We start from the raw sequence: 22,037 nt of genomic DNA on the forward strand, positions 1-22,037 counted from the left end.
ATTTACTACCCTCTTTACTGAATGTACTGACCCCCCGCAAAAAATCATCATGTGTGAACAGGACTTATAATACCCTGATAAAAACATGTAAAGAACTAGCAGCCTCCCCACAGCCGCACGGTGACTGCACAGTGTGAGGAGGAGAAGGGCTGCTCCCGCCTCACACGCCGCTCCCCTCCCAGCGCCTCGTTCGGTAATTTCCGTCCTCGTGTCGTCGCTCGGCTCGCCCAGCACTCGGCTATTTCCGTCACATCGGGCGGCGCCATTTTGTTTATATCTGGAGTCGGCGCGGAGCTGCAGTTTAGGATCCCACAAGAAGGAGCGGTGACCAATCCGGCAATGGACGGGTAGGTGTCTTCTCCGGAGGTTGTGTGTTTGTGTGTGTCCCCGCTGATATCTTCCATAGATAGGACCGGTGTGTGGCGAGCGCGGCGGTTACCTCAGGAGCTGCAGCAGCTCCGTTATGGCGGGAAGGCGCTCGGGCTGTGTCCACCCTCCGGTGCGGAGGCCGCTACGCAGCACAGCCGCTCTGTGGAGACGGTGCGAGGCGGCAGCTCACAGGCCGTGAATCCGGGCGGAGGAGGAGGGAGAGCTTCCCACTGCCGCCATTGCCCGGGCCTCCATCACTGGGGACCTGCTGCCCTTATGGCTGCGGGATGGCTGCCGTCTATTGTTCTCTGGGAGCAGCCATTCCAGGCTCTGGCCTTGTGAGGCGGCCACTGGCTATATGCAGCCATAATGTACAGGGATAGTTCAGCCACAAGAGAATCCTCACATAGAGTCCCTTTTATTAAAGAGAATCTGTAACTACCCCCGAGACATATATATAACCCAATAATATGGGCATACAGGAGATAGAAATGTTACACTAGTCCTACTTGTATGCCTCATGTTAATCTGTCACTCCCAGGAACCTATATGACCTATTAATATGGGTATACAGGAAATAGAAATGCTCCACTAGTCCTACCTGTATGCCCATATTAATCTGTCACCCCCCATGTACATAACCTATTTAATATGGGCATACAGGTGATAGAAATGTAAGGGTATGTGTACATGTTGCGAATTTGCCTGCGGATCTGCAACGGATTGGACGCTGCGGATTCGGAGCAGTTTTCCATCCGGTGTACAGTACCATGTAAAACTATGGAAAACAAAATCCGCAGTGCACATGCTGCGGAAAATGCCGCGCCGAAACGCAACAGTTTATCTTCTGCAGCACATCGATTCTTTGTGCGGATTCCGCAGTGTTTTACACCTGTTCCTTAATAGGAATCCGCTGGTGTAAAAACAGGTGAAATCAGAACAAAAAAAGCAGGTAACACGCAGTGCGTTTTACCTTCAGATTTTTTTAAAATCTGCCTGGAAAAGTCCGCACACGAATCTGCAATGTGGGCACATAGCCTTACACTAATCCTACCTGTATGCCTCCTATTAATCTCACCCCCCCCCCCCCCCCCCCGGGACATATGACTTAATATGGGCATACAGGTGATACAAATGTTACTCTAGTCCTACCCGTATGCCCATATTAACGGCCTTGTTGCTGAGAAGTGTTGGGTTTTTTTATGTTAATAATTTCTTCCAGGCTGCGGGACGTGCAGTGCTGGAAGAAATCCCTGCTTCCTGTCTTCATAGTACTACTACCCCCCTACTACTTCTGCGCAGGTGACTTCTGCTCTGGTGACCTCTGGTGTGCGTGCCGATAAGGTGCTCTCCCCTCTTTTTCCCTGCATAGTCATCACGTACACACATGGTTCCTAACGATGACTGTTCAAGGAGGAAGTGGGGAGAGCACCTTATTGGAGCGCGCGCAGGAAGTCACAGTGACTCGCCAGCGCAGAAGATCCCTGAATGCAGCGCCCATAGAAGGGAGGATGAGGTATGGATTTCTGAGGGGGTGCAGGATTCTGAGGCCATAACTGATGCTGAATGGAGGGGGTAGTATTACAATGAAGAAAGGAGGCAAGGATTTTTTTTTCCTAGGCACCGCAGTTCCCAAGCCTGGAATCAAATCATTAGCATACAGAAATATAATATTTCTCAGCAACAAGATCATTACTATGAAGTATACAGGTAGGACCAGTGTACCATTTCTATTACCTGTATGCCCATATTAATAGGTCATATAGTTCACTGGGGGAGCCTGTTTGTTGGGCTCTCCATGCATGTGCTGTGACACGGCTGCGACACTGATCAGCCGGTGCGATCCAGGAAACCGGGTTCCCAATGCAGCTTATTCAGTAAGCGCTATAGCTTGCCGAATAAGAGGGAACCTGAACAAACTCGCTCAACTCTACTCATGACACACAGGAAGTGTCTGCTCAGCCAATCAATGCCTGTGGGTGGTGCCTTGTGACTGGCTGAGCCCATGTTTCTGATTGGACCAGGAACCGCAGAAGGGCATCAGCAAAACAGGAAAATCACCTGGAAAGTTCAGAAATATTATGTTTTTTAGGGTATGTGCACACTTATTTTTTTTCTATAAAATATTTTTTATCGTACAAAAGCGCAAAAACATAAAAAAAATGATATAAACGAGGTATCGCGTAACGGTATAAACGACCCCCCAAAGAAATTAATGAATAGCTGGTTTTTGGTCATCCTGCCTCATAAAAATCGGAATAAAAAGCGATCAAAAAATGTCACGTGCCCGAAAATGTTACCAATAAAAACGTCAACTCGTCCCGCAAAAAACAAGACCTTACATGACTCTGTGGACCAAAATATGGAAAAATTATAGCTCTCAAAATATGGTAACGCAAAAAATATTTTTTGCAATAAAAAGCATCTTTTAGAGTGTGACGGCTGCCAATCATAAAAACCCGCTATAAATAGTAAATCAAACCCCCCTTCATCACCCACTTAGTTAGGAAAAAATTAAAAAAATGTATTTATTTCCATTTTCCGGCTAGGGTTGGGGCTAAAGTTAGGGTTAGAGTTTGGATTACATTTACGGTTGGGAATAGGGTTGGGGTTAGGGGTGTGGTTAAGGTTACCGTTGAGATTAAGGTTAGGGGTGTGTTTGGATTAGGGTTTCAGTTATAATTGGGGAGTTTACACTGTTTTAGGCACATCAGGGGCTCTCCAAACGCGACATGGCGTCCGATCTCAATTCCAGCCAATTCTGCGTTGAAAAAGTAAAACAGTGCTCCTTCCCTTCCGAACTCTCCCGTGCGCCCAAACAGGGGTTTACCCCAACATATAGGGTATCAGCGTACTCAGGACACATTGGACAACAACTTTTGGGGTCCAATTTCTCCTGGTACCCTTGGGAAAATACAAAACTGGGGGCTAAAAAATTTTTGTGGGGAAAAAAAAAAAATTATTTTCACGGCTCTGCATTTATAAACTGTATTGAAACACTTGGGGGTTCAGAGTTCTCAAAACACATCTAGATAAGTTCCTTGGGGGGGGGGGGGGGGGTCTAGTTTCCAATATGGGGTCACTTGTGTTTTTTTTTTTTTTTTTTTTTTTTTTTTTTTTTACTGTTTAGGTATATTAGGGGCTCTGCAAATGCAATGTGATGCCTGCTGACCATTCCATCTAAGTCTGCATTCCAAATGGTGCTCCTTCCCTTCCGAGCTCTCCCATGTGCCTAAACCGTGGTTCCTCCCACTTATGGGGTATCAGCGTACTCAGGACAAATTGGACAACAACTTTTGGGGTCCTATTTCTCCTGTTACCCTTGGAAAAATACAAAACTGGGGGCTAAAAAATAATTTTTGTGGGGAAAATTTTTTATTTTTACGCCTCTACATTATAAACTTCTGTGAAGCACTTGGTGGGTCAAAGTGCTCACCACACATCTAGATAAGTTCCTTAGGTGGTCTACTTTCCAAAATGGTGTCACTTGCAGGGTGGATTGATTTAAATCACGCCGATTTAAATCATGATTTAAATCACGATTTAAATCAAAAGATTTTTTTCTATTTAAATCGGATCGATTTAAATCATGATTTTAATCATGATTTAAATCACTGATTTAAATCAAAAGGTTTTTTTTTAATATAAATCACGATTAAAATGAGAAGTGAGAGCAGTGCGCATGTGCGCCCATAGTTACACGGACGAAACTAGGGGCAACGATCTAACGCCAGGGTGAGGGGGGGACCCCAAAGTAAGTAAAAATCTTTTTTGTTTTACTATATGGCAATAGGTAGGTGTTTAAAAGCAGCATGTCTTAATTGTATAAACTATTAATAGCCTCCACATTTTGTTCATACTGCCCCTTTAATTCCACACTTCTAGCTTGGTTTCACTTTTGGTTTAGTTTCTTTTTCCATTCAGTTGACATGCCCAAACTTGTTGGATAGTCAGCATCCTACAGAAACCTCTGGAAGAGCATGGCATTGTGAATGTTACACATATACAGCCTTTATTCTACTGAGTTAAACAACTCAGCTTTATCTCATGATGGAAGAACCTTTGGATGGTAAAATATTTTCCTCAAAAAGCAGTTTATTGAAAAAAATCCGATTTAAATCAAAAAAATCCGATTTAAATCAAAAAAATCCGAGTTTTTTGATTTTTTTAAAAAAACATTGATTTTTATCCACCCTGGTCACTTGTGGGGGGTTTCAATGTTTAGGCACATCAGTGGCTCTCCAAACGCAACATGGCGTCCCATCTCAATTCCAGTCAATTTTGCATTGAAAAGTCAAACGGCGCTCCTTCCCTTCCGAGCTCTCCCTTGCGCCCAAACAGTGGTTTACCCCCACATATGGGGTATCAGCGTACTCAGGACAAATTGTACAACATCTTTTAGGATCCAATTTCTCCTGTTACCCTTGGTAAAATAAAACAAATTGGAGCTGAAGTAATTTTTTTGTGAAAAAAAAGTTAAATGTTAATTTTTTTTTTTTTTTTTTTAAACATTCCAAAAATTCCTGTGAAACAACTGAAGGGTTAGTAAACTTCTTGAATGTGGTTTTGAGCACCTTGAGGGGTGCAGTTTTTAGAATGGTGTCACACTTGGTTATTTTTTTTATCATATAGACCCCTCAAAATTACTTGAAATGTGATCCCTAAAAAAAAATAAAAAAATGGTGGTGTAAAAATGAGAAATTGCTGGTCAACTTTTAACCCTTATAACTCCCTAACAAAAAAAAAAATGTTACTTATTAAGTATTTTGTGTGACGTATCTCTGTGATTTGAGGGCATAAAAATTCAAAGTTGGAAAATTGCGAAATTTTCAAAATTTTTGCCTAATTTCCATTTTTTCACAAATAAACGCAGGTAATATCATCAAAGAAATGTTACCACTATCATGAAGCCCAATATGTCACGAGAAAACAGTGTCAGAATCACCATCATCCGTTAAAGCGTTCCAGAGTTAGAACCTCATAAAGGGACAGTGGTCAGAATTGTAAAAATTGGCCCGGTCATGAACGTGCAAACCACCCTTTGGGGTAAAGGGGTTAATGTATTCCTCTGGACAGCGGCTGTACCTTGCCCATAAATATTGCAATATGCAGTTACAGTAAGCTTGTGTATCACTGGCCTCTGCTCATATGTGAATGTAGTGGTTAAATATCAGCCATTAATCATATTTTTGAACCTGATTCAATAGTTCTCTAATGTTTAACGAGTTTTCCAACCTCCATGTAATCCTCTGCAGTTACTTTGTGATTACTGCCAGGATTCTGCGCTGTAGCTTGAGCAGTTGTGTGACCACGAGTATACTATTTTAATACTAGAAGTCTTGTGCTGACAAACTTCTCATCCACTTCTCACACTAGAACTCTGAGAGTTAGGCAATGTTCACACTTTGCGGCGTCCCTCTGCGGGTTCTCCCGCAGCGGAATTGATAAATCTGCAGGGCAAAACTGCTGCGGTTATCCCTGCAGATTTATCGCGGTTTCTGCTGCGGGATTACTCCTATACTATTGATGCTGCATATGCAGCAATATGCAGCATCAATAGTAATGTTAAAAATAATAAAAATTGGTTATACTCACCCTCCGATGTCCGGATCTCCTCGGCGCTGCACCCGGCACTCCGGTTCCAAAGATGCTGTGCCGAGAAGGACCTTCGTGACGTCACGGTCATGTGACCCGGGCGTCATCACGGTCATGTGACCGACGTCACCACAGGTCCTGTTCCCACAGCAACTTTGACCGGCCGGCCGCGTGCAGCGCTGAGAGGTGAGTATAACATGATTTTTTATTTTTATTCTTTTTTTTTTTTTTACCCCAAATATGGTTCCCAGGGCATGGAGGAGAGTTTCCTCTCCTCCACCCCGGGTACCACCCGCACATTAACCGCTTACTTCCCGCAACGTGGGCACAGCCCCATGCGGGAAGTAAGCGGTTCAATGCATTCCTATGGGTGCAGAATCGCAGCGATTCTGCACAAAGAAGTGACATGCTGCGGTTTTTAAACCGCTGCATTTCTGCGCGGTTTTTCCCGCAGCATGTGCTCAGCGGTTTGCGGTTTCCATAGGGTTTACATGTAAATGGAAACGCTATGGAAACTGCTGTGGAGCCGCAGCATCAAAATCGCCGCGGTTTCGCGGTAAAAACCGCAAAGTGTGAACATGGCCTAACAGGAAAAGTTGCTAGTTATGTGACCTCAGCTGTGTACAGTACTGGTCACGTGACGACCATTCAAGCTAGCTAGAGAGCAGAATTCTGACTGTAATTTGCATGCTGTCAGGATTCGATAATCTGCAGTCACAGCGAAATGCATGTGAAGCTTGGAAAAACCTTTAATTCTACCACTGCCTTCCACAAATATATCTACTAGATGGTGGCCCGATTCTAACGCATCGGGTATTTTAGAATATGTATGTATGTATATAGCAGCCACATAGTATATAGCAAAGGCCATGTAGTATATAGGAGCCATGTATATTGCAAATACTATGTGGCCTGTGCTATATACTATGTGGCTGATAGATAGATGGATACATACATACATACATACATACATACATACATACATACATACATACATTAGAATACCCGATGCGTTAATACTGCCCACGCAGTATATCCCTGTTAAAAAAAATATATATATATATATATACTCACCCGCCGGGATCCAGCGAAGCTCTGGCGATGCGCGCGCGGCTGCCGCCATCTTTCGTTCCCAGGATGCATTGCGAAATTACCCAGATGACTTAGCGGTCTCGCGAGACCGCTAAGTCTTCTGGGTAATTTCACAATGCATCTCTGGGAACGAAAGATGGCGGCAGCCGCGCGCACATCGTCGGAAGGTGAGAATAGCAGGTTTTGTTTTTTTATTTTTAACATTACATCTTTTTACTATTGATGCTGCATAGGCAGCATCAATAGTAAAAAGTTGGGGACACACAGGGTTAATAGCAGCGGTAACGGAGTGCGTTACACCGCGGCATAACGTGTCCCGTTACCGCTGGCATTAACCCTGTGTGAGCGGTGACTGGAGGAGATTATGGAGCAGGCGCCGAGCATTGACTGACTGCAGGGGAGTAGGGAGGGACTAATTGGACTGTGCCCGTCGCTGATTTGTCGTGGCAGCCATGACAGGCAGCTGGCGAGACCAATCAGCGACGCGGGAATTCCGTCATGGAAGTTGCTGACAGAAAGACGGAAGTACCCCTTAGACAATTAGATCTACTATATAATTGTCTGTCTAAGGGTCACTTAAGTCTGTCTTTCTTTCTGTCTGTCACGGATATTCATTGGTCGCGGTCTGTCTCTCATGGAATCCAAGTCGCTGATTGGTCTCGCCAGCTGCCTATCATGGCTGCCACGACCAATCAGCGACGGCCACAGTCCGATTAGCCCCTCCCTACTCCCCTGCAGTCAGTGCCCTCTCCATACTCCACGCAGTCACCGCTCACACAGGGTTAATGCCAGCGGTAACGGACTGCGTTATGCCGCGGGTAACTTACTCCGTTACCGCCGCTATTAACCCTGTGTCACCAAGTTTTTACTATTGATGCTGCCTATGCAGCGTCAATAGTAAAAAGATCTAATGTTAAAAATAATAATAAAAAATCATTATATACTCACCTACGCCGCCTTTCCCGCTCCTCGCGACGCTCCGGTGACCACTCCATGCAAGCGGCAGGTTCCAGTGGCAAGGATCTTGCATGACGAGAAGGACCTTCCATGACGTCACGGTCATGTGACTGTGACGTTATCACAGGTCCTGCGACCGCGACGTCGTCACACCCTGGGACCGGAAGCTGCCGCCTGCACCGCATACAAGCGTCGTTCACTACAAGGGTACCCTCGGAAGGTGAGTATGTTTATTTTTTATTTTTTAACCTATGACATACGTGACTGGGCAATATACTACGTGGCTCGCCGATATAGTACGTGGCTGTGCAATATACTATGTGGCTCTGTGCTGTAAACTACGTCGCTGTGCAATATACTACGTGGCTCTGTGCTGTATACTACTTCACTGGGCAATATACTACGTGGCTCTGCTGTATACTACTTCGCTGTACAATATACTACGTGGCTCTGTGCTGTATACTACGTGGTTGGGCAATATACTACGTGGTTGGCCAATATACTACGTGGACATGCATATTCTAGAATATCCAATGCGTCAGAATCGGGCCACCATCTAATAAATAAATAAATGTATGTATGTATACACTCTCTTAAACCAATTTATAGGAAGATAATAGTTGTTTTCTACGAACGCTTGGTTTTGCTTGGCAAGGTCTGAGGATGAGTAGTGTGGGAAGGATTGAGCATGTTGGACTTTACAACCTGATCTCTTTAAATCGTAACCGTTTTACTCTTTATTTCATAAATAAATAGTACTCATGAAAATAAGTTGCCTTGTAATATGTTATCTGAGAAATTTGCTTCTTTCTCTGCCAAAATTGATCAGTTATCAAAATTCTCAATCCTGTTGTAAAATCCGGAAGTCAGTGAAGACCTACTTTCCCATTAGGAATCTTTTACACATACCGGGTATTTTGCGGCCCATTATTGTGGGCCGTACCACCACGATTTTCACGGTCTTCCGCAATAGCGGACCACTGAATGAAATATTCCAGTTGCAAAGCTTTATTCATTACATAGTGGAATGTGTTGAGAACAATAAAACATGGAGATGATCAATGTAAATCCAAATTAATATCCCACGGAGGTCTGAATTTGGAATGATACGCAAAGTCAAAGTGGAAAATTAAATTACAGGCTGATCCAACTTCAGTGGATATGCCTCAAGATAAGGAATTGACGCTCAGTAGTATGTGTCCTCCACGTGCCTGTATGACCTCCCTACAATGCCTTTGCATACTCCTGATGAGGCTGCAGATGTTCCCCTCAGTGATCTCCTTCCAGACCTGGATTAAAGCATCAGTCAGCTCCTGGGCAGTCTATGGCATTGGTGGATGGAACAAGACATGTGCTAGATTTGATTCATGTCTGGGGAACGGGCAGGCCATTCCATAGCATCAATGCCTTCATCATACAGGAACTGCTGACACACTTCAGCCAAATGAGGCATAGCATTGTCATGCATCAGGAACCTAGGGCCCAGTGAACCTGTGTATGGTCTCACAATGGGTCTGAGGATCTCATGCTGGTGCCTCTGGCTAGTACATGGAGGGCTGTGTGCCCTCCAAAGAAATGCCTCCCCACACCATTACTGACCCACTGCCTTAACCGGTCATGCTGGAGGATGTTGCAGGCCCCAAAACGTTCTCCCATGGCGTCTCCAGACTGTCATGTCTGTCGTGTGTTCAGTGTGAACCTGCTCTCATCTGTGAAGAGAGCTGGGCTTCAATGATGAATCTGCCAACTTCGTTCTCTGGCAAATGCCACTCACTCTGTACAGTGTTGGGCTTTAAGCACAACACTCACTTATGGACATCGGGTTTTCATACCACCCTCATGGAGTGTTTGACAGTTTGAGCAGGCACTTGATGTCAGTTGCCTGCTGAAGGTCATTTTGCAGGGCTCTGTCACTGCTCCTGTTCCTCCTTGCACAAGGGAGGAGGTTGTGGTCTTGCTGCTGGGTTGTTGCCCTCCTACAGCCCCTTCCACATCTCCTGGTGTACTGGCTTGTCTCCTGGTATCTGTTCCATGTTCTGGACACTGCTGACAGAGCTATACTTCTTGCCACAGCTTGCATGGATGTGCCATCCTGGATGAGCTGCACTACCTGAGCAACTTCTATGGGTTGTAGACTCATGCTGCAGTACCTCTAGGGATGAGAGCAATGACAAAATGCAAAAGTGACCAAAACAGCCAGCAAGCATGAGAACAGAAATGGTCTGTGGCCCCCACCTGCAGAACCACTCCTTTTTATAGGGGTTTTCTTGCTAATTGCCTATTATTCCTACCTGTTGTCTGTTCTATTTGCACAACAGCAGGAGATATTGATTCACAATCAGTGTTGCTTCATAACTGGACAGATTGATTTCACATAAGTGTGATTGACTTGGAGTCACATTGTGTTGTTCAGGTGTTCCCTTTATTTTGAGTAGTGTATTTATACCTTTTTTCTATAGGAGACGTCCTGTTGTTCATGTTAGGATGAGCATGTGTAGGTGCATCACTATCGTCACCTGTACAGCGAGTTCAGCTTGTCTGCTCAAATAAACAGGACACTCATGCGCAGCGCAACGTACAGACAGCTCTGTGCTCACCCTAGTTTCTCATTTTGTATTAGTGCTGCTCAGCTGCATGATGGCAATATCTGAGAGTCCAGAGGACCAAAACTCCCCCAAGTATCAGCACTGCTCTGTTGCTGTGGTCACACAGAGCATGGCATTACACACGTCGACTAGCCAATAGAAACAAAGCTGATGACCGTCACGTGTACAACAGCCAGGTGATTGCTTCTATTAGTAACTAAAGCGCTGAGATCTTGTTGCCAAGATGTCCATTTGAGCATGCACCGCCCCCAGCAGCCATTTTCCTGGAGTCCACCGCGTAGTAAACCATGTAAGTGCTGGGGCTCTGGGCTTTCACAAAATGTCGGCAGAGCCCCTGCCCCACTGAACACCGGCAGCGGCCCACATCCGAACACACCCACACCCACCCATCCCCATCCCAGCCTGCGGCCCGCAGCAACGCTCCACCACTCTTGCCTCCTCCAGCAGTGACACTGGGACCCTGCTTCACCGCAGCCACCACCCCCGGTAAGCAATAAGACACATGGATTATAAGAAGCACCACCATTTTATAAAAAAAAAAAAATATCCTATTTTTCTACTCAAGATTGGGGTGTCTTATAATCCGCAAAATACGGTATATCGCGGAATGTCTAACGCGATTCTGTGAAATCTCGTAATACCCATTTGGTGTCTCCCAGTGGGTGTTGTTGGGCCTGAGGCTATTCGTTTTTATTTTGTGATTTATAGGGAATCCATCTCTAACAGCAGTTCTCATTTCCCCCCCAGAAATTAACAGCGGTTACTACAACTATACAACTAGAACCTCAGTGATGGCTAAGGTGCTTCTCTCTCTTTTTTGGGGAGTAGAATGCTGTAGATAAGCCCCTGATGGCAGTGTGTGTGTGTATATATATATATATATATATTTAGTACAATTGTAACCTGTGTACTGTCCATTATAAGTACCCATATTTTTCGGACTAGAAGATGCACCGGACCATAAGACGCACCCCAAATTTTCAGAAGGAAAATAGGGAAAATAAATTTAATGTGTCAAATGGGGGTCCGAATTCCGCTTACTGCGGAGAATCTGCAGCTCTGGTGGAGCGCTGTCACGGGGTGTTTTGTGGTCTGGTGATATGACTCCCATCCCAGACTGGTGCTGCAGATTTGGTGGTGTGGGGCTCCACCGACACTTTCTGAAAGCCTGGAGCCCCCGCACATCCATAGCTGTAATGCAGTGGCCTCCCGGAAATCCTATCCCAGTCTGGTGCGGCAGGTTCGGCGCTGCTTTGTGGTTTGTGGTTTCGTGAAAGTCCAGAGTACCCCCGCACATCCATTGCTGCAATGCAGTGGTCTCCGGGAAAATGGCCACCGGGAGCGGCACATGCTCAGATTGTGATCTCAGCAACGATATCTTGTTGCCGAGATCTCAATCTGAGCATGCGCCACCCCTGGCAGCCATTTTCCTGGAGGCCACCGTATCGCAGCAATGGATGTGCGGAGGTCTCCGGGCTTTCACAAAATGCTGGCAGAACCCCCTGCATGATGGAGAACCTGCCGCACCAGCCTGGGAAGGGAGTGTGATCATTGCCCTGCAGCATCGGACCGGGACCGCCACAGAATCGCCCGACTCCTGCTGCCGCCACACTACTTGTATATATTCTGACTATAAGACACACCCCCCATTTCCCCCCCCAAAGAATGTTTTGGGGACAAAAGTGCGTCTTATAGTCCACAAAATACGGTAAGTTAACAAAGACAAGATTTGTAAAATTGTCCTAACCTGTGAAATATCACTGCCATTGCATATGGATCACATGGACATCATTCTATTTTTTTTCTTTTGCGGTGTCAATCTGCATCTGTGCCGCTTTTGATATCAGCCCACTAGGCATAGGCAAAATGACCAGGGCTACATGACCTGATATAGCATTTGTTTAGTTCCCCCCCCCCCTGTATCCTGATGCTTTGTTGTCTGGGATTTCTTTCCCTCCCTGTTTGTGTTGTAGCTGGCGTAAAATAAGGGCAGCTGTTTTATCTCTACACATTGTAGTCCTGGCACACTGATATCTTTTACCACATTATTTGTATAATCTAGTGGTTTTATTCAGTAAACTTTGAAGCTCAGTGATTGGGGGGGGGGGAAAGACAATGTTGTGAGGACAGTCTGGCAGTGGTCGTTTCAGCCATATGCAATTGTTCCTTTGTATCCTGGCATTGATCCAGAGAGCAGTCAGCACATTGCATGGCTCTGTCTGGTGATGGAAGGGAGGAGGAGGGGGTCTGCTTATTGTGTCCAGCACAGCATCCGCCTTCCTAAATGCAGCTTGATGGAGATAATTGAGCCTTGTGGTGAAAAAGCAGACAAAACAATGGCCTGGATGAGATTAGGCTTTGGGAACACCCTATAATATAACTGTATGTTTCGTGGTGTATCTAATATATAAAGCTGAATGTGTGTATGTATGTATGTGTGTATGTCCGGGATTGGCATCTGAACCGTCGCAGCTACAGCCACAAAATTTTGCACAGTCACACGTCTGGACCCCGAGAGCGTCATAGGCTATGTTGTGAGGTGAAATTTTAACCCCGTGCTTTCCAATTCACCAAACAATTTTGCCCCTATCTACATAATGGGGAAAAAATGAAAGGAAAAGTGTTGGAGGCAAATTAACAGCTGCCAGATGTGAACAAGGGGGACTTAAAGAATGAGAGCGATGGCGCCAAAGAGTATATACTGTACAGTTGCTAAGGTGGGGCCCCGACATGGGATAATCACAACACCACCACAGGGATATGAACACACACAAAATGCGCCACACACTACCACGTGCTCAAACACCTATACCACCCTCAGCGCACATTTCACCACACATACACCAACCTCGCCACATAAAAGTTGAAACACAAAAGTCGCCGCTCAAAACTCGCCACACGCAAAACTCTCCACATGCAAAACTTGCCACACGTGCAAAACTCACCTCATGGAAAACTCGCCACACGTGCAAAACTTGCACACGCGGAAAAATTGCCACATGCACAAAAGTTGCAACACATGCAAAAGTTGCCTCACACAAAACTTGCACATACTCAAAAGGCACCACACATAAAACTCGCCACGCGCAAAACTCGCCATGCGCAAAACTTGCTGCACACAACTTGCTACACTAACCTGTCACATGCAACTCGACACACAAAAAGTTGCTACACGCATGTCGCCACACAACTCATCTCACAAAAGTCCCTACATGCATGTCACCACACGCAACTCAACACACACAACTTGACACACGAAACTCGCCCTAAAACACACACAAGTCTGGTATTATCCTTCAAAAATAAAAATCTGATTAATAAGCAGACAAACTACAAGAGCAACAAATGTACCATATAGGAATCCGGCAGCTGTCAGTCACATGACCAGTCTATTATGTGTATGTGTGAGCTAATATATACTGCCAGGGGGTGGGCTTACTGTTGGCTGGGGATTTATCAGGCTGCCAATTTAGCTTACAAATACTGAGGTAAAAATACTGACCAAATAACGTGTGAACGAGGTCTAATACAGGAGGAGATGACATACAGATATATACTATTTACAGGGGCGATGACACAGGTATATACTATATACAGGAGGAGATGACACACAGATATATACTATATACAGGAGAGATGACACACAGGTATATACTATATAGAGGAGGAGATGACATACAGGTATATACTATATACAGGAGGAGATGACACACAGATATATACTATATATAGGTGAGATGACACAAGTATATACTATATACAGGAGGAGATTACATACAGGTATATACTATATATAGGTGAGATGACACAGGTATATACTATATACAGGAGGAGATTACATACAGGTATATACTATATATAGGAGGAGATGACATACAGGTATATACTATATACAGGGGAGATGACACACAGCAGGTATATACTATATACAGGGGAGATGACATACAGGTATATACTATATACAGGAGATGACATACAGGTGTATACTATATATAAGGGAGATGACAAACATGTATATACTGATGTGAAAATGAGAGGTGTGAGGTGAAAATGAAAAGGTGTGAGTGCAAAATGAGAGGAGTGAGGGAAAATAGTGGAGTAATCGGAAAACGACAGATGTGAGGTCGAAATGACAAGTGTTAGGGGGGAATGAGAGGAGGGGGAAAATGAGAGGTGTGAGGGAGAAAATGAGAGGTGTGAGGGGGAAAATGAAAGATGTGATGGGGAAAATGAGAGGCGTGATGGGAAAATAAGAGAAGTGAGGTGCTATAACTAACCACAGATATTTACTATGCCCAGGCAACGCCGGGCTCTTCAGCTAGCTTAGATTTACAATCTCCATGCTTTTCTCATGGTCAACTTTATGTGGCCTGTTCAAGAGTTGGAACAGCCAAAAATCTGTTTGTCTTTGCACCTGAAGGAAAAACTAAGAATGTCGTTTATCAAAAGGCTCTCGAATAAGTAGTAGAAGATTACTTCACATTACTTGGCCAATTTAGTTAAATCTGTGTGGAATATCTCTGGTGTTGAAATATATGTTGTATAATGCTTCTATTAGCTTAGTTTTTGCCTTTTAATAATTACACTTCTATCTATTTGTTTTGTGTTTTTTTTTTTTTTTTGTGCAGAATATATTTTTGTTAACACATTCTATTTTGCTAACAGCAGTTATTACCCCGGGCGAAGCCGGGTAGTACAGCTAGTTGAAAATATAGTTACAAACACTGTTCTAACCGAGCCCATGTATATAATGGGGATTTTGTCTCCTGTCTCTTTTAAACTTGATTATGAAGCAATTAGCGTAATCTATTAAAATATAGACTTGCAACTATTTTAATATATGCTGAAAAACCCAGGAGCTCATGGTAACTATACAATTTTCATTCTACAAGCATCAAGTTTATCACAGTATATGCCTTTATTATGTGCACCCATATGATTCTTGAATCAGTCTTGTGGTCTTCAGTTATGGGTATTGGTGCCTTTTTAAAGGGGGTTCTCTGGAAATAGAAAATGTTTAAATCGTGTTATTTAAAAAAAAATAAATTTCAAAGATGCGTTTGTTACTAAATCGCACTGGTTTTATCTGGAAAGGTGATGTCTAATCCTTTTAAAATGTGTGATGCCATGTTCACACGCAACTTTTTTTTTTCAACTTTTTCAAACCTATTCTTTTGGCAGGAAAAAACCCCACTGCGTTCAAAATAATCTACTTTTCAACATTCTTGTTACTTTTTTTGGATGTGGATCACATCTGTGCTTTGTGTTTTATTAACCAAAATCTTTTGCAGGTTTTATTTTTTTCACTTTATATAAATGACATTTTCTTGGCTATGGGGAGGACACTGCCTGGAGTATCTCTGCTTCCATAGATTAGTTTACATGAAGGGTGAGTTAACAGTGTAATGTGTAAAGACCGATCTCTGCTCTCCTAATCTCACTGCAGAGCTGTGTGTGATTTATACCTAACACATTTCAGGTTCCTTTGAGCTTCCATCTCGCAGGCAGAAGGAGCTGCAATATTGGTACAATACAGCAGAGCTCAGAGTGCTGCAAAAAAAATGTGTTTGCAAGAAGAAAAAAATTATATAATTTCTCCTGTCTTGGGTTAGTTACTTGTCTCACATTGGTAACTCCTCCTTCATGTAAAATAATCTCTGGAGGCAGAGTTGTCTTCCAGGCAGTGTCCTCCCCATAGGCTGGAAGAGGTAATTTACATAAAGTGATGAGAGGATTTTTCACCATCAATGCATCTGATATGAGACATACAGGTATCACTCTTTTTCCGCAGTCTATAACCTGCATGTCCATATTAATAGTTTAGATGGGACAAATGTGGTGACAAATTTCCATTAAAGAACTAGCATGCAGTAGATTTTGGGGGGAAAAAAAGTACCAGCATTCTGAAATCTCATAACTTCTGCTATTACTATAAAAAGCATCTTTTAATTTAAAAAAAAAAAAATGCTGCGTGTGAACATAGTCTCGATGTAAATCTGTCCAGAAATATTAATAGAAAAGGTGCCTTTGAGCATGTGCACTAGGAAGCTTCACCTCTCCCTTCATATGCAAGATATTGTGTTCACTGGATATTCTAGTCTTATACTGGAGGTACGAGGGGTGGCTAGGTAAGGAGAAGCTGCTCACACTATTGTCCTTTTGAATGTCTTTTTAAATGTGACTGCTGTGACCTGAGACTGCTAACACTGTGGTATATGTTCTCTAGGCCAGTGCATTCACTGCACATTAAAAAGATGGAGTGGACAGCATTGAGAGCAGCCTTTCCTTAACCTCAGCTCCCCTGGTATTCCCAGTATCCAGTGTTGGATCAAATGGATAGCAGTGTGAGCAGTAAATGTTGGATAGCATTTGGCTGAATAATTGTTTGACCCCCCCACCCTTTATACAGGAATGCTTAAGGCGATGTGCACACGTTCAGTATTTTTCGCGTTTTTTTCGCTATAAAAACTGTGATAAAAATGCTAACATATGCCTCCTATTTACAGTGTATTCCGCATTTTTTGTGCAAATATTGCATTTGTTTCCGCGAAAAAAATCGCATCGCGGAAAAAAAAGCAACATGTTCATTAAAAATGCGGAATTGCGGGGATTCCGCACACCTAGGAGTGCATTGATCTGCTTACTTCCCGCACGGGGCTGTGCACACCATGCGGGAAGTAAGCAGATTATATGCTGTTGGTACCCAGGGTGGAGGAGAGGAGACTCTCCTCCACGGACTGGGCACCATATAATTTGGTCAAAAAAAAGAATTAAAATAAAAAATAGTCATATACTCACCTTCGATGGCCCCCGGAGTGTTCCCGCCTCTCACCGCTGCGTGCTGCCGCTTTGGTTCCTAAAGATGGTGTGGTTCAGGACCTGCGATGACGTCGCTGTCTTGTGATTGGTCGCGAGACCGGTCATACGATACGATACGATACGATACACTTTATTGATCCCGTGGGAAATTATGGTATCACAGCAGCACAACTTACATCATAAGAATCATAAAATGAATTACATAATTGACATGACAGTTTGTTGACAGAAGGACATTATCCATTAGAATAGGACAAACACAGCGGGTGAACTGAAAAGTAGAAGAAATAAAGTAGACAATCCCCTTTATGATTTAACCCTAATGTTATTGTTGTACATCCCCATAGCAGTTGGCACAAACGATTTCCTAAATTTTTCCTTCTTACACCTCAGAAGTATTAGCCGGTTACTGAAGGTGCTCTTCTGTCTCATGAATAGCTCGTATAGTGGATGTGCATTATTGTTCATGATTGCCATACACTTTTTCAGAGTTCTTCTCTCCACTACCTCCTCAAGAGAGTCCAGATTGCAGCCGACAGCAGAGCTTGCCTTTTTGATAAGCTTATTCAGCTTATTAGCATCAGAGGCCCGCACACTATTACCCCAGCATATGATTGCAAAAAAGATGGCACTTGCCACTACAGATTGGTAGAACATTTCTAACATTTTGCTACACACATTAAAAGACCTCAGTTTCCTTAGGAAATACAGTCTGCTCATCCCCTTCTTGTAGACAGTCTCTGAGTGGCATCTCCAGTCCAGTTTGCTATCCAAATGGACCCCCAAATATTTATAACTCTCCACCTGCTCTACCTCCTGACCAGCAATAGTGATCGGTAAGCATTCCAACTTAATCCTGCTATAGTTGGCCACCAACTCCTTGGTTTTCTTAACGTTTAGTTGTAGATAGTTACCATTGCACCAATCCACGAAATTCGACACCACCCTTCTATATTCCTCATCCCCCCGATCTCCCCTAATACATCCCACAACCACGGAGTCATCCGAAAATTTTTGAAGGTGGCAAAGATCAGATTTATACTGAAAGTCTGATGTATACAGTGTGAATAGAAAGGGTGCAAGCACCGTTCCCTGGGGGGCACCTACACTGCTCAGTAATCTGCTTGACACAACTGCTCCCATCTGTACAAACTGTGGCCGATCTGATAGGTAGTCAGTTATCCAATTTCTCATCCCCACCTCCACTTTCATATCAGTCATTTGTGTAGTAAAGGTGGCTGCAAGGAATTAAATGCACTCGAGAAATCAAAGAACATCGCTCGCACCATGGTTCCTTCAGTCTCCAGAAATGAATGTACACTATGTAACAGAGAAAGAATAGCATCATCCACCCCCAATCTATGTCGGTAAGCAAACTGAAGGGGATCGATAAAAACATTGACCCTTGGTCTTAAGTGAGCAAGCACTAATCTTTCCAAGGCCTTCATAGCGTGAGATGTTAAGGCTATCGGACGATAGTCATTTAGGGTTGCAGGAGAAGAAGTCTTGGGTACCGGCACCAGACAGGAAGTTTTCCATAACACAGGTACCCTCTGTGTTTGTAGACTTCCATTAAATAGGAGTGTAAAGACAGTACACAGCTGGTCTGCACAAACTTTAAGGACACGTGAGCTGAGTCCATCAGGTCCAGCAGCTTTACCAATGTTAAGTGACTTAAACTGCCTCCTCACATCATTTTCGGATACTCTAAAATTAGTCTGCTCCTCCTCCAATATCGATGTTGCAGAATTTGCACCCAATTCCCCTCCACTTCCAGTTGGCAGTACACATGTACTGCTAAATCTATTGAAATACTCGTTCATCTCATTAGCCTTGTCCAGATTTCCTCCCCCGTGATCAGACCTTACCTGAAGCCCAGTCAGTAATTTCATTCCTGACCAAACGTCCCTGGTATTATTGTGGGACAGTTTCTTTTCAAGTTTAATTCTGAAGGCTTTCTGGGCCTCCTTTATTTTATACTTCAATTCATGCTGTATCATTTTAATTTCCTCTTTGTCGCCTAATTTAAATGCCTTTTTTTTCCTGTTGAGCAAATGCTTCAATTCCTTTGTTATCCATGGCTTGTTGTTTGCAAAACACCTAATCTTTTTAGCCGGCACCAGCATATCAATGCAGAAGTTAATGTAGTCAGTCACTCTACCAACCACTTCATTAACATTTGTATACTCGTCCATTGTCCCAAGCAACACATCCCAGTCTGTAAGATGAAAGCAATCCTGTAAAGCCTGTTCATTTGTTGGACTCCACATTCTAAAGGTACCGTCACACTAGGCGATATCGCCAGCGATCCGTGACGTTGCAGCGACCTGGATAGCGATATCGCTGTATTTGACACGCAGCAGCGATCTGGATCCCGCTGTGAAATTGCTGGTCGCTGCTAGAAGGTCTGCACTTTATTTGGTCGCTAGGTCGCCGTGTATCGCCGTGTTTGACAGCAAAAGCAAGGATACCAGCGATATTTTACACTGGTAACCAGGGTAAACATCGGGTTACTAAGCGCAGGGCCGCGCTTAGTAACCCGATGTTTACCCTGGTTACCAGCGTAAAAGTTAAAAAAACAAACAGCACATACTCACCAGCGCGTCCCCCAGCCTCTGCTTCCTGACACTGACTGAGCGCCGGCCCTAAACTGAAAGTGAAAGCACAGCGGTGAAGTCACCGCTGTGCTGTTAGGGCCGGAGCTCAGTCAGTGTCAGGAAGCAGAGGCTGGGGGACGCGCTGGTGAGTATGTGCTGTTTGTTTTTTTAACTTTTACGCTGGTAACCAGGGTAAACATCGGGTTACTAAGCGCGGCCCTGCGCTTAGCAACCCGATGCTTACCCTGGTTACCCGGGGACCTCGGCATCGTTGGTCGCTGGAGAGCGGTCTGTGTGACAGCTCTCCAGCGACCAAACAGCGACGCTGCAGCGATCGGCATCGCTGTCGCTATCGCTGCAGCGTCGCTTAATGTGACGGTACCTTAACTGATTTAATTGTAGCAGGCTGTTTTCTAACAACAGGTTGGTAGACTGGTGACAATAGTATAAGATTGTGATCAGACTTCCCCAAGGGCGGCAGGGTAGATGATGAATAAGCATTCTTGACATTCGCATAGAGTAAGTCCAAAATAATGTTGTCACGTGTTGTACATTTAACAAATTGATAGAATTTAGGTAGAGCAGTTGAAATTTTAGCCCGATTAAAATCCCCAGAGATTACAGTAAGCGAGTTGGGGTGTTTCATCTGGAGCCGAGCAATGACTCCTGACAGCACTTCACCTGCAGCCTCATGGTTTGCAGTTGGTGGTATGTACAACACTATTGCAATAACAAGCGAGAATTCTCTAGGAATATAGTAAGGTCTGAGGCCAACAGCTAGCAGTTCAATGTTCGGACAACAATGGCGCTCCCTTACAGTCACATGCCCCTGATTGCACCATCCATTGTTTATGTAGAATATAACTCCTCCGCCCTTTTTTTTGCCGCTCTTCATAGTGTCTCTATCAGCCCGGACCATGTGAAATCCTGGTACTGAAACACTCGAGTCAGGGATCTCGCCGCGTAACCATGTTTCAGTACAACACATCAAACTGCATTCCTTGTAATCCCTCTGGGTCCGTATTAATGCTAACCGTTCATCCGACTTATTTCCCAGTGATTGAACATTCCCCATGATGATGGACGGAACTACAGGTTTAAACCGTCTTCGCCTTGCCTTTAGTTTTTTGCCCGCTCTGCAGCCTCTGAAAGGTCGCCTTACCTCACTAGGGACACGTGGTCTACCCACTGCAGGAGAAGACATTAGCCTGCGCAGCTCCAGAAGTCGGCCCCTTGAGTAAGCAACACGTTTAGGAACAGACTTTGAGACATCCATCAAAACCTTGGCCATATTAGTCGCACCAAGCATGTCCGTGCAGGGTGGCATACAGTGCACGTCTCCAGACATAGCTGTGCCAATTCCCAGACAGGTAGTGGCCACCCGGCCGTAGGTGCATATAAAAAAAAAAACCAGACCTAAGTTGCAAGGTGATCACAAATGCACTGTATATCCAGATAGCTGTGGGTAGTAGCAAACATCCAAGGGAAACATTTCAAAGGAACCCAGGTTCAGAAGCTTATATCCAGAAGCAGTGGGTAGCAGTATGCATCCAGGGGAAACAAATCAGAGGATCCAAGGTTTAGAAGCAAACATCCAAGGGGAAATCCAAGGGTTCAGCATAAATCCAAGGGAAGCATTCCAGCGGATCCAAGTTCAGAAGGAGAAGGTACTGGGGAAAAGGTTCCTTAGAGTTCCAAAAACTGAGGCTCAGAAAGAAAAAAGGTTCACACATAACAAAAATAATTCCTAAATAAAACTATTGCTGCTGCAATGGGCTGCCACTAGCACGGCGCCTTATTGTCCTTATCCAGCAGAGAGCAGACAGACACGTCTGCTCTCTTCAGTGTTCAGGCCATACACATGTGACCGCTCACGTGACCGCGACATCATCGAAGGTCCTGAACCACACCATCTATAGGAACGGACGCCGCTGAGGATAACGGCTGTCTGCAGAGGGTGAGTATAACCATTTTTTTTTTTTATTATTATTATTTTTAAACA

General features: G+C 44.3%; 1 protein-coding gene across 1 annotated transcript in view; it reads left to right on the forward strand.

The window, feature by feature from the left end:
- Positions 1–221: 221 nt before the first annotated feature.
- The window catches only part of PTBP2 (polypyrimidine tract binding protein 2), a 71,277-nt gene continuing 49,461 nt past the window's right edge, over positions 222–22,037 (forward strand). The window contains exon 1 of the mRNA XM_077276732.1: positions 222–347. Coding sequence (XP_077132847.1) covers positions 340–347 — 8 coding nt within the window. The 5' untranslated portion in view covers positions 222–339. The remainder of the gene's footprint in view (positions 348–22,037) is intronic.

Source organism: Ranitomeya variabilis, chromosome 8, assembly GCF_051348905.1.
Source record: "Ranitomeya variabilis isolate aRanVar5 chromosome 8, aRanVar5.hap1, whole genome shotgun sequence".
In the NCBI taxonomy this organism is placed as follows: domain Eukaryota; kingdom Metazoa; phylum Chordata; class Amphibia; order Anura; family Dendrobatidae; genus Ranitomeya; species Ranitomeya variabilis.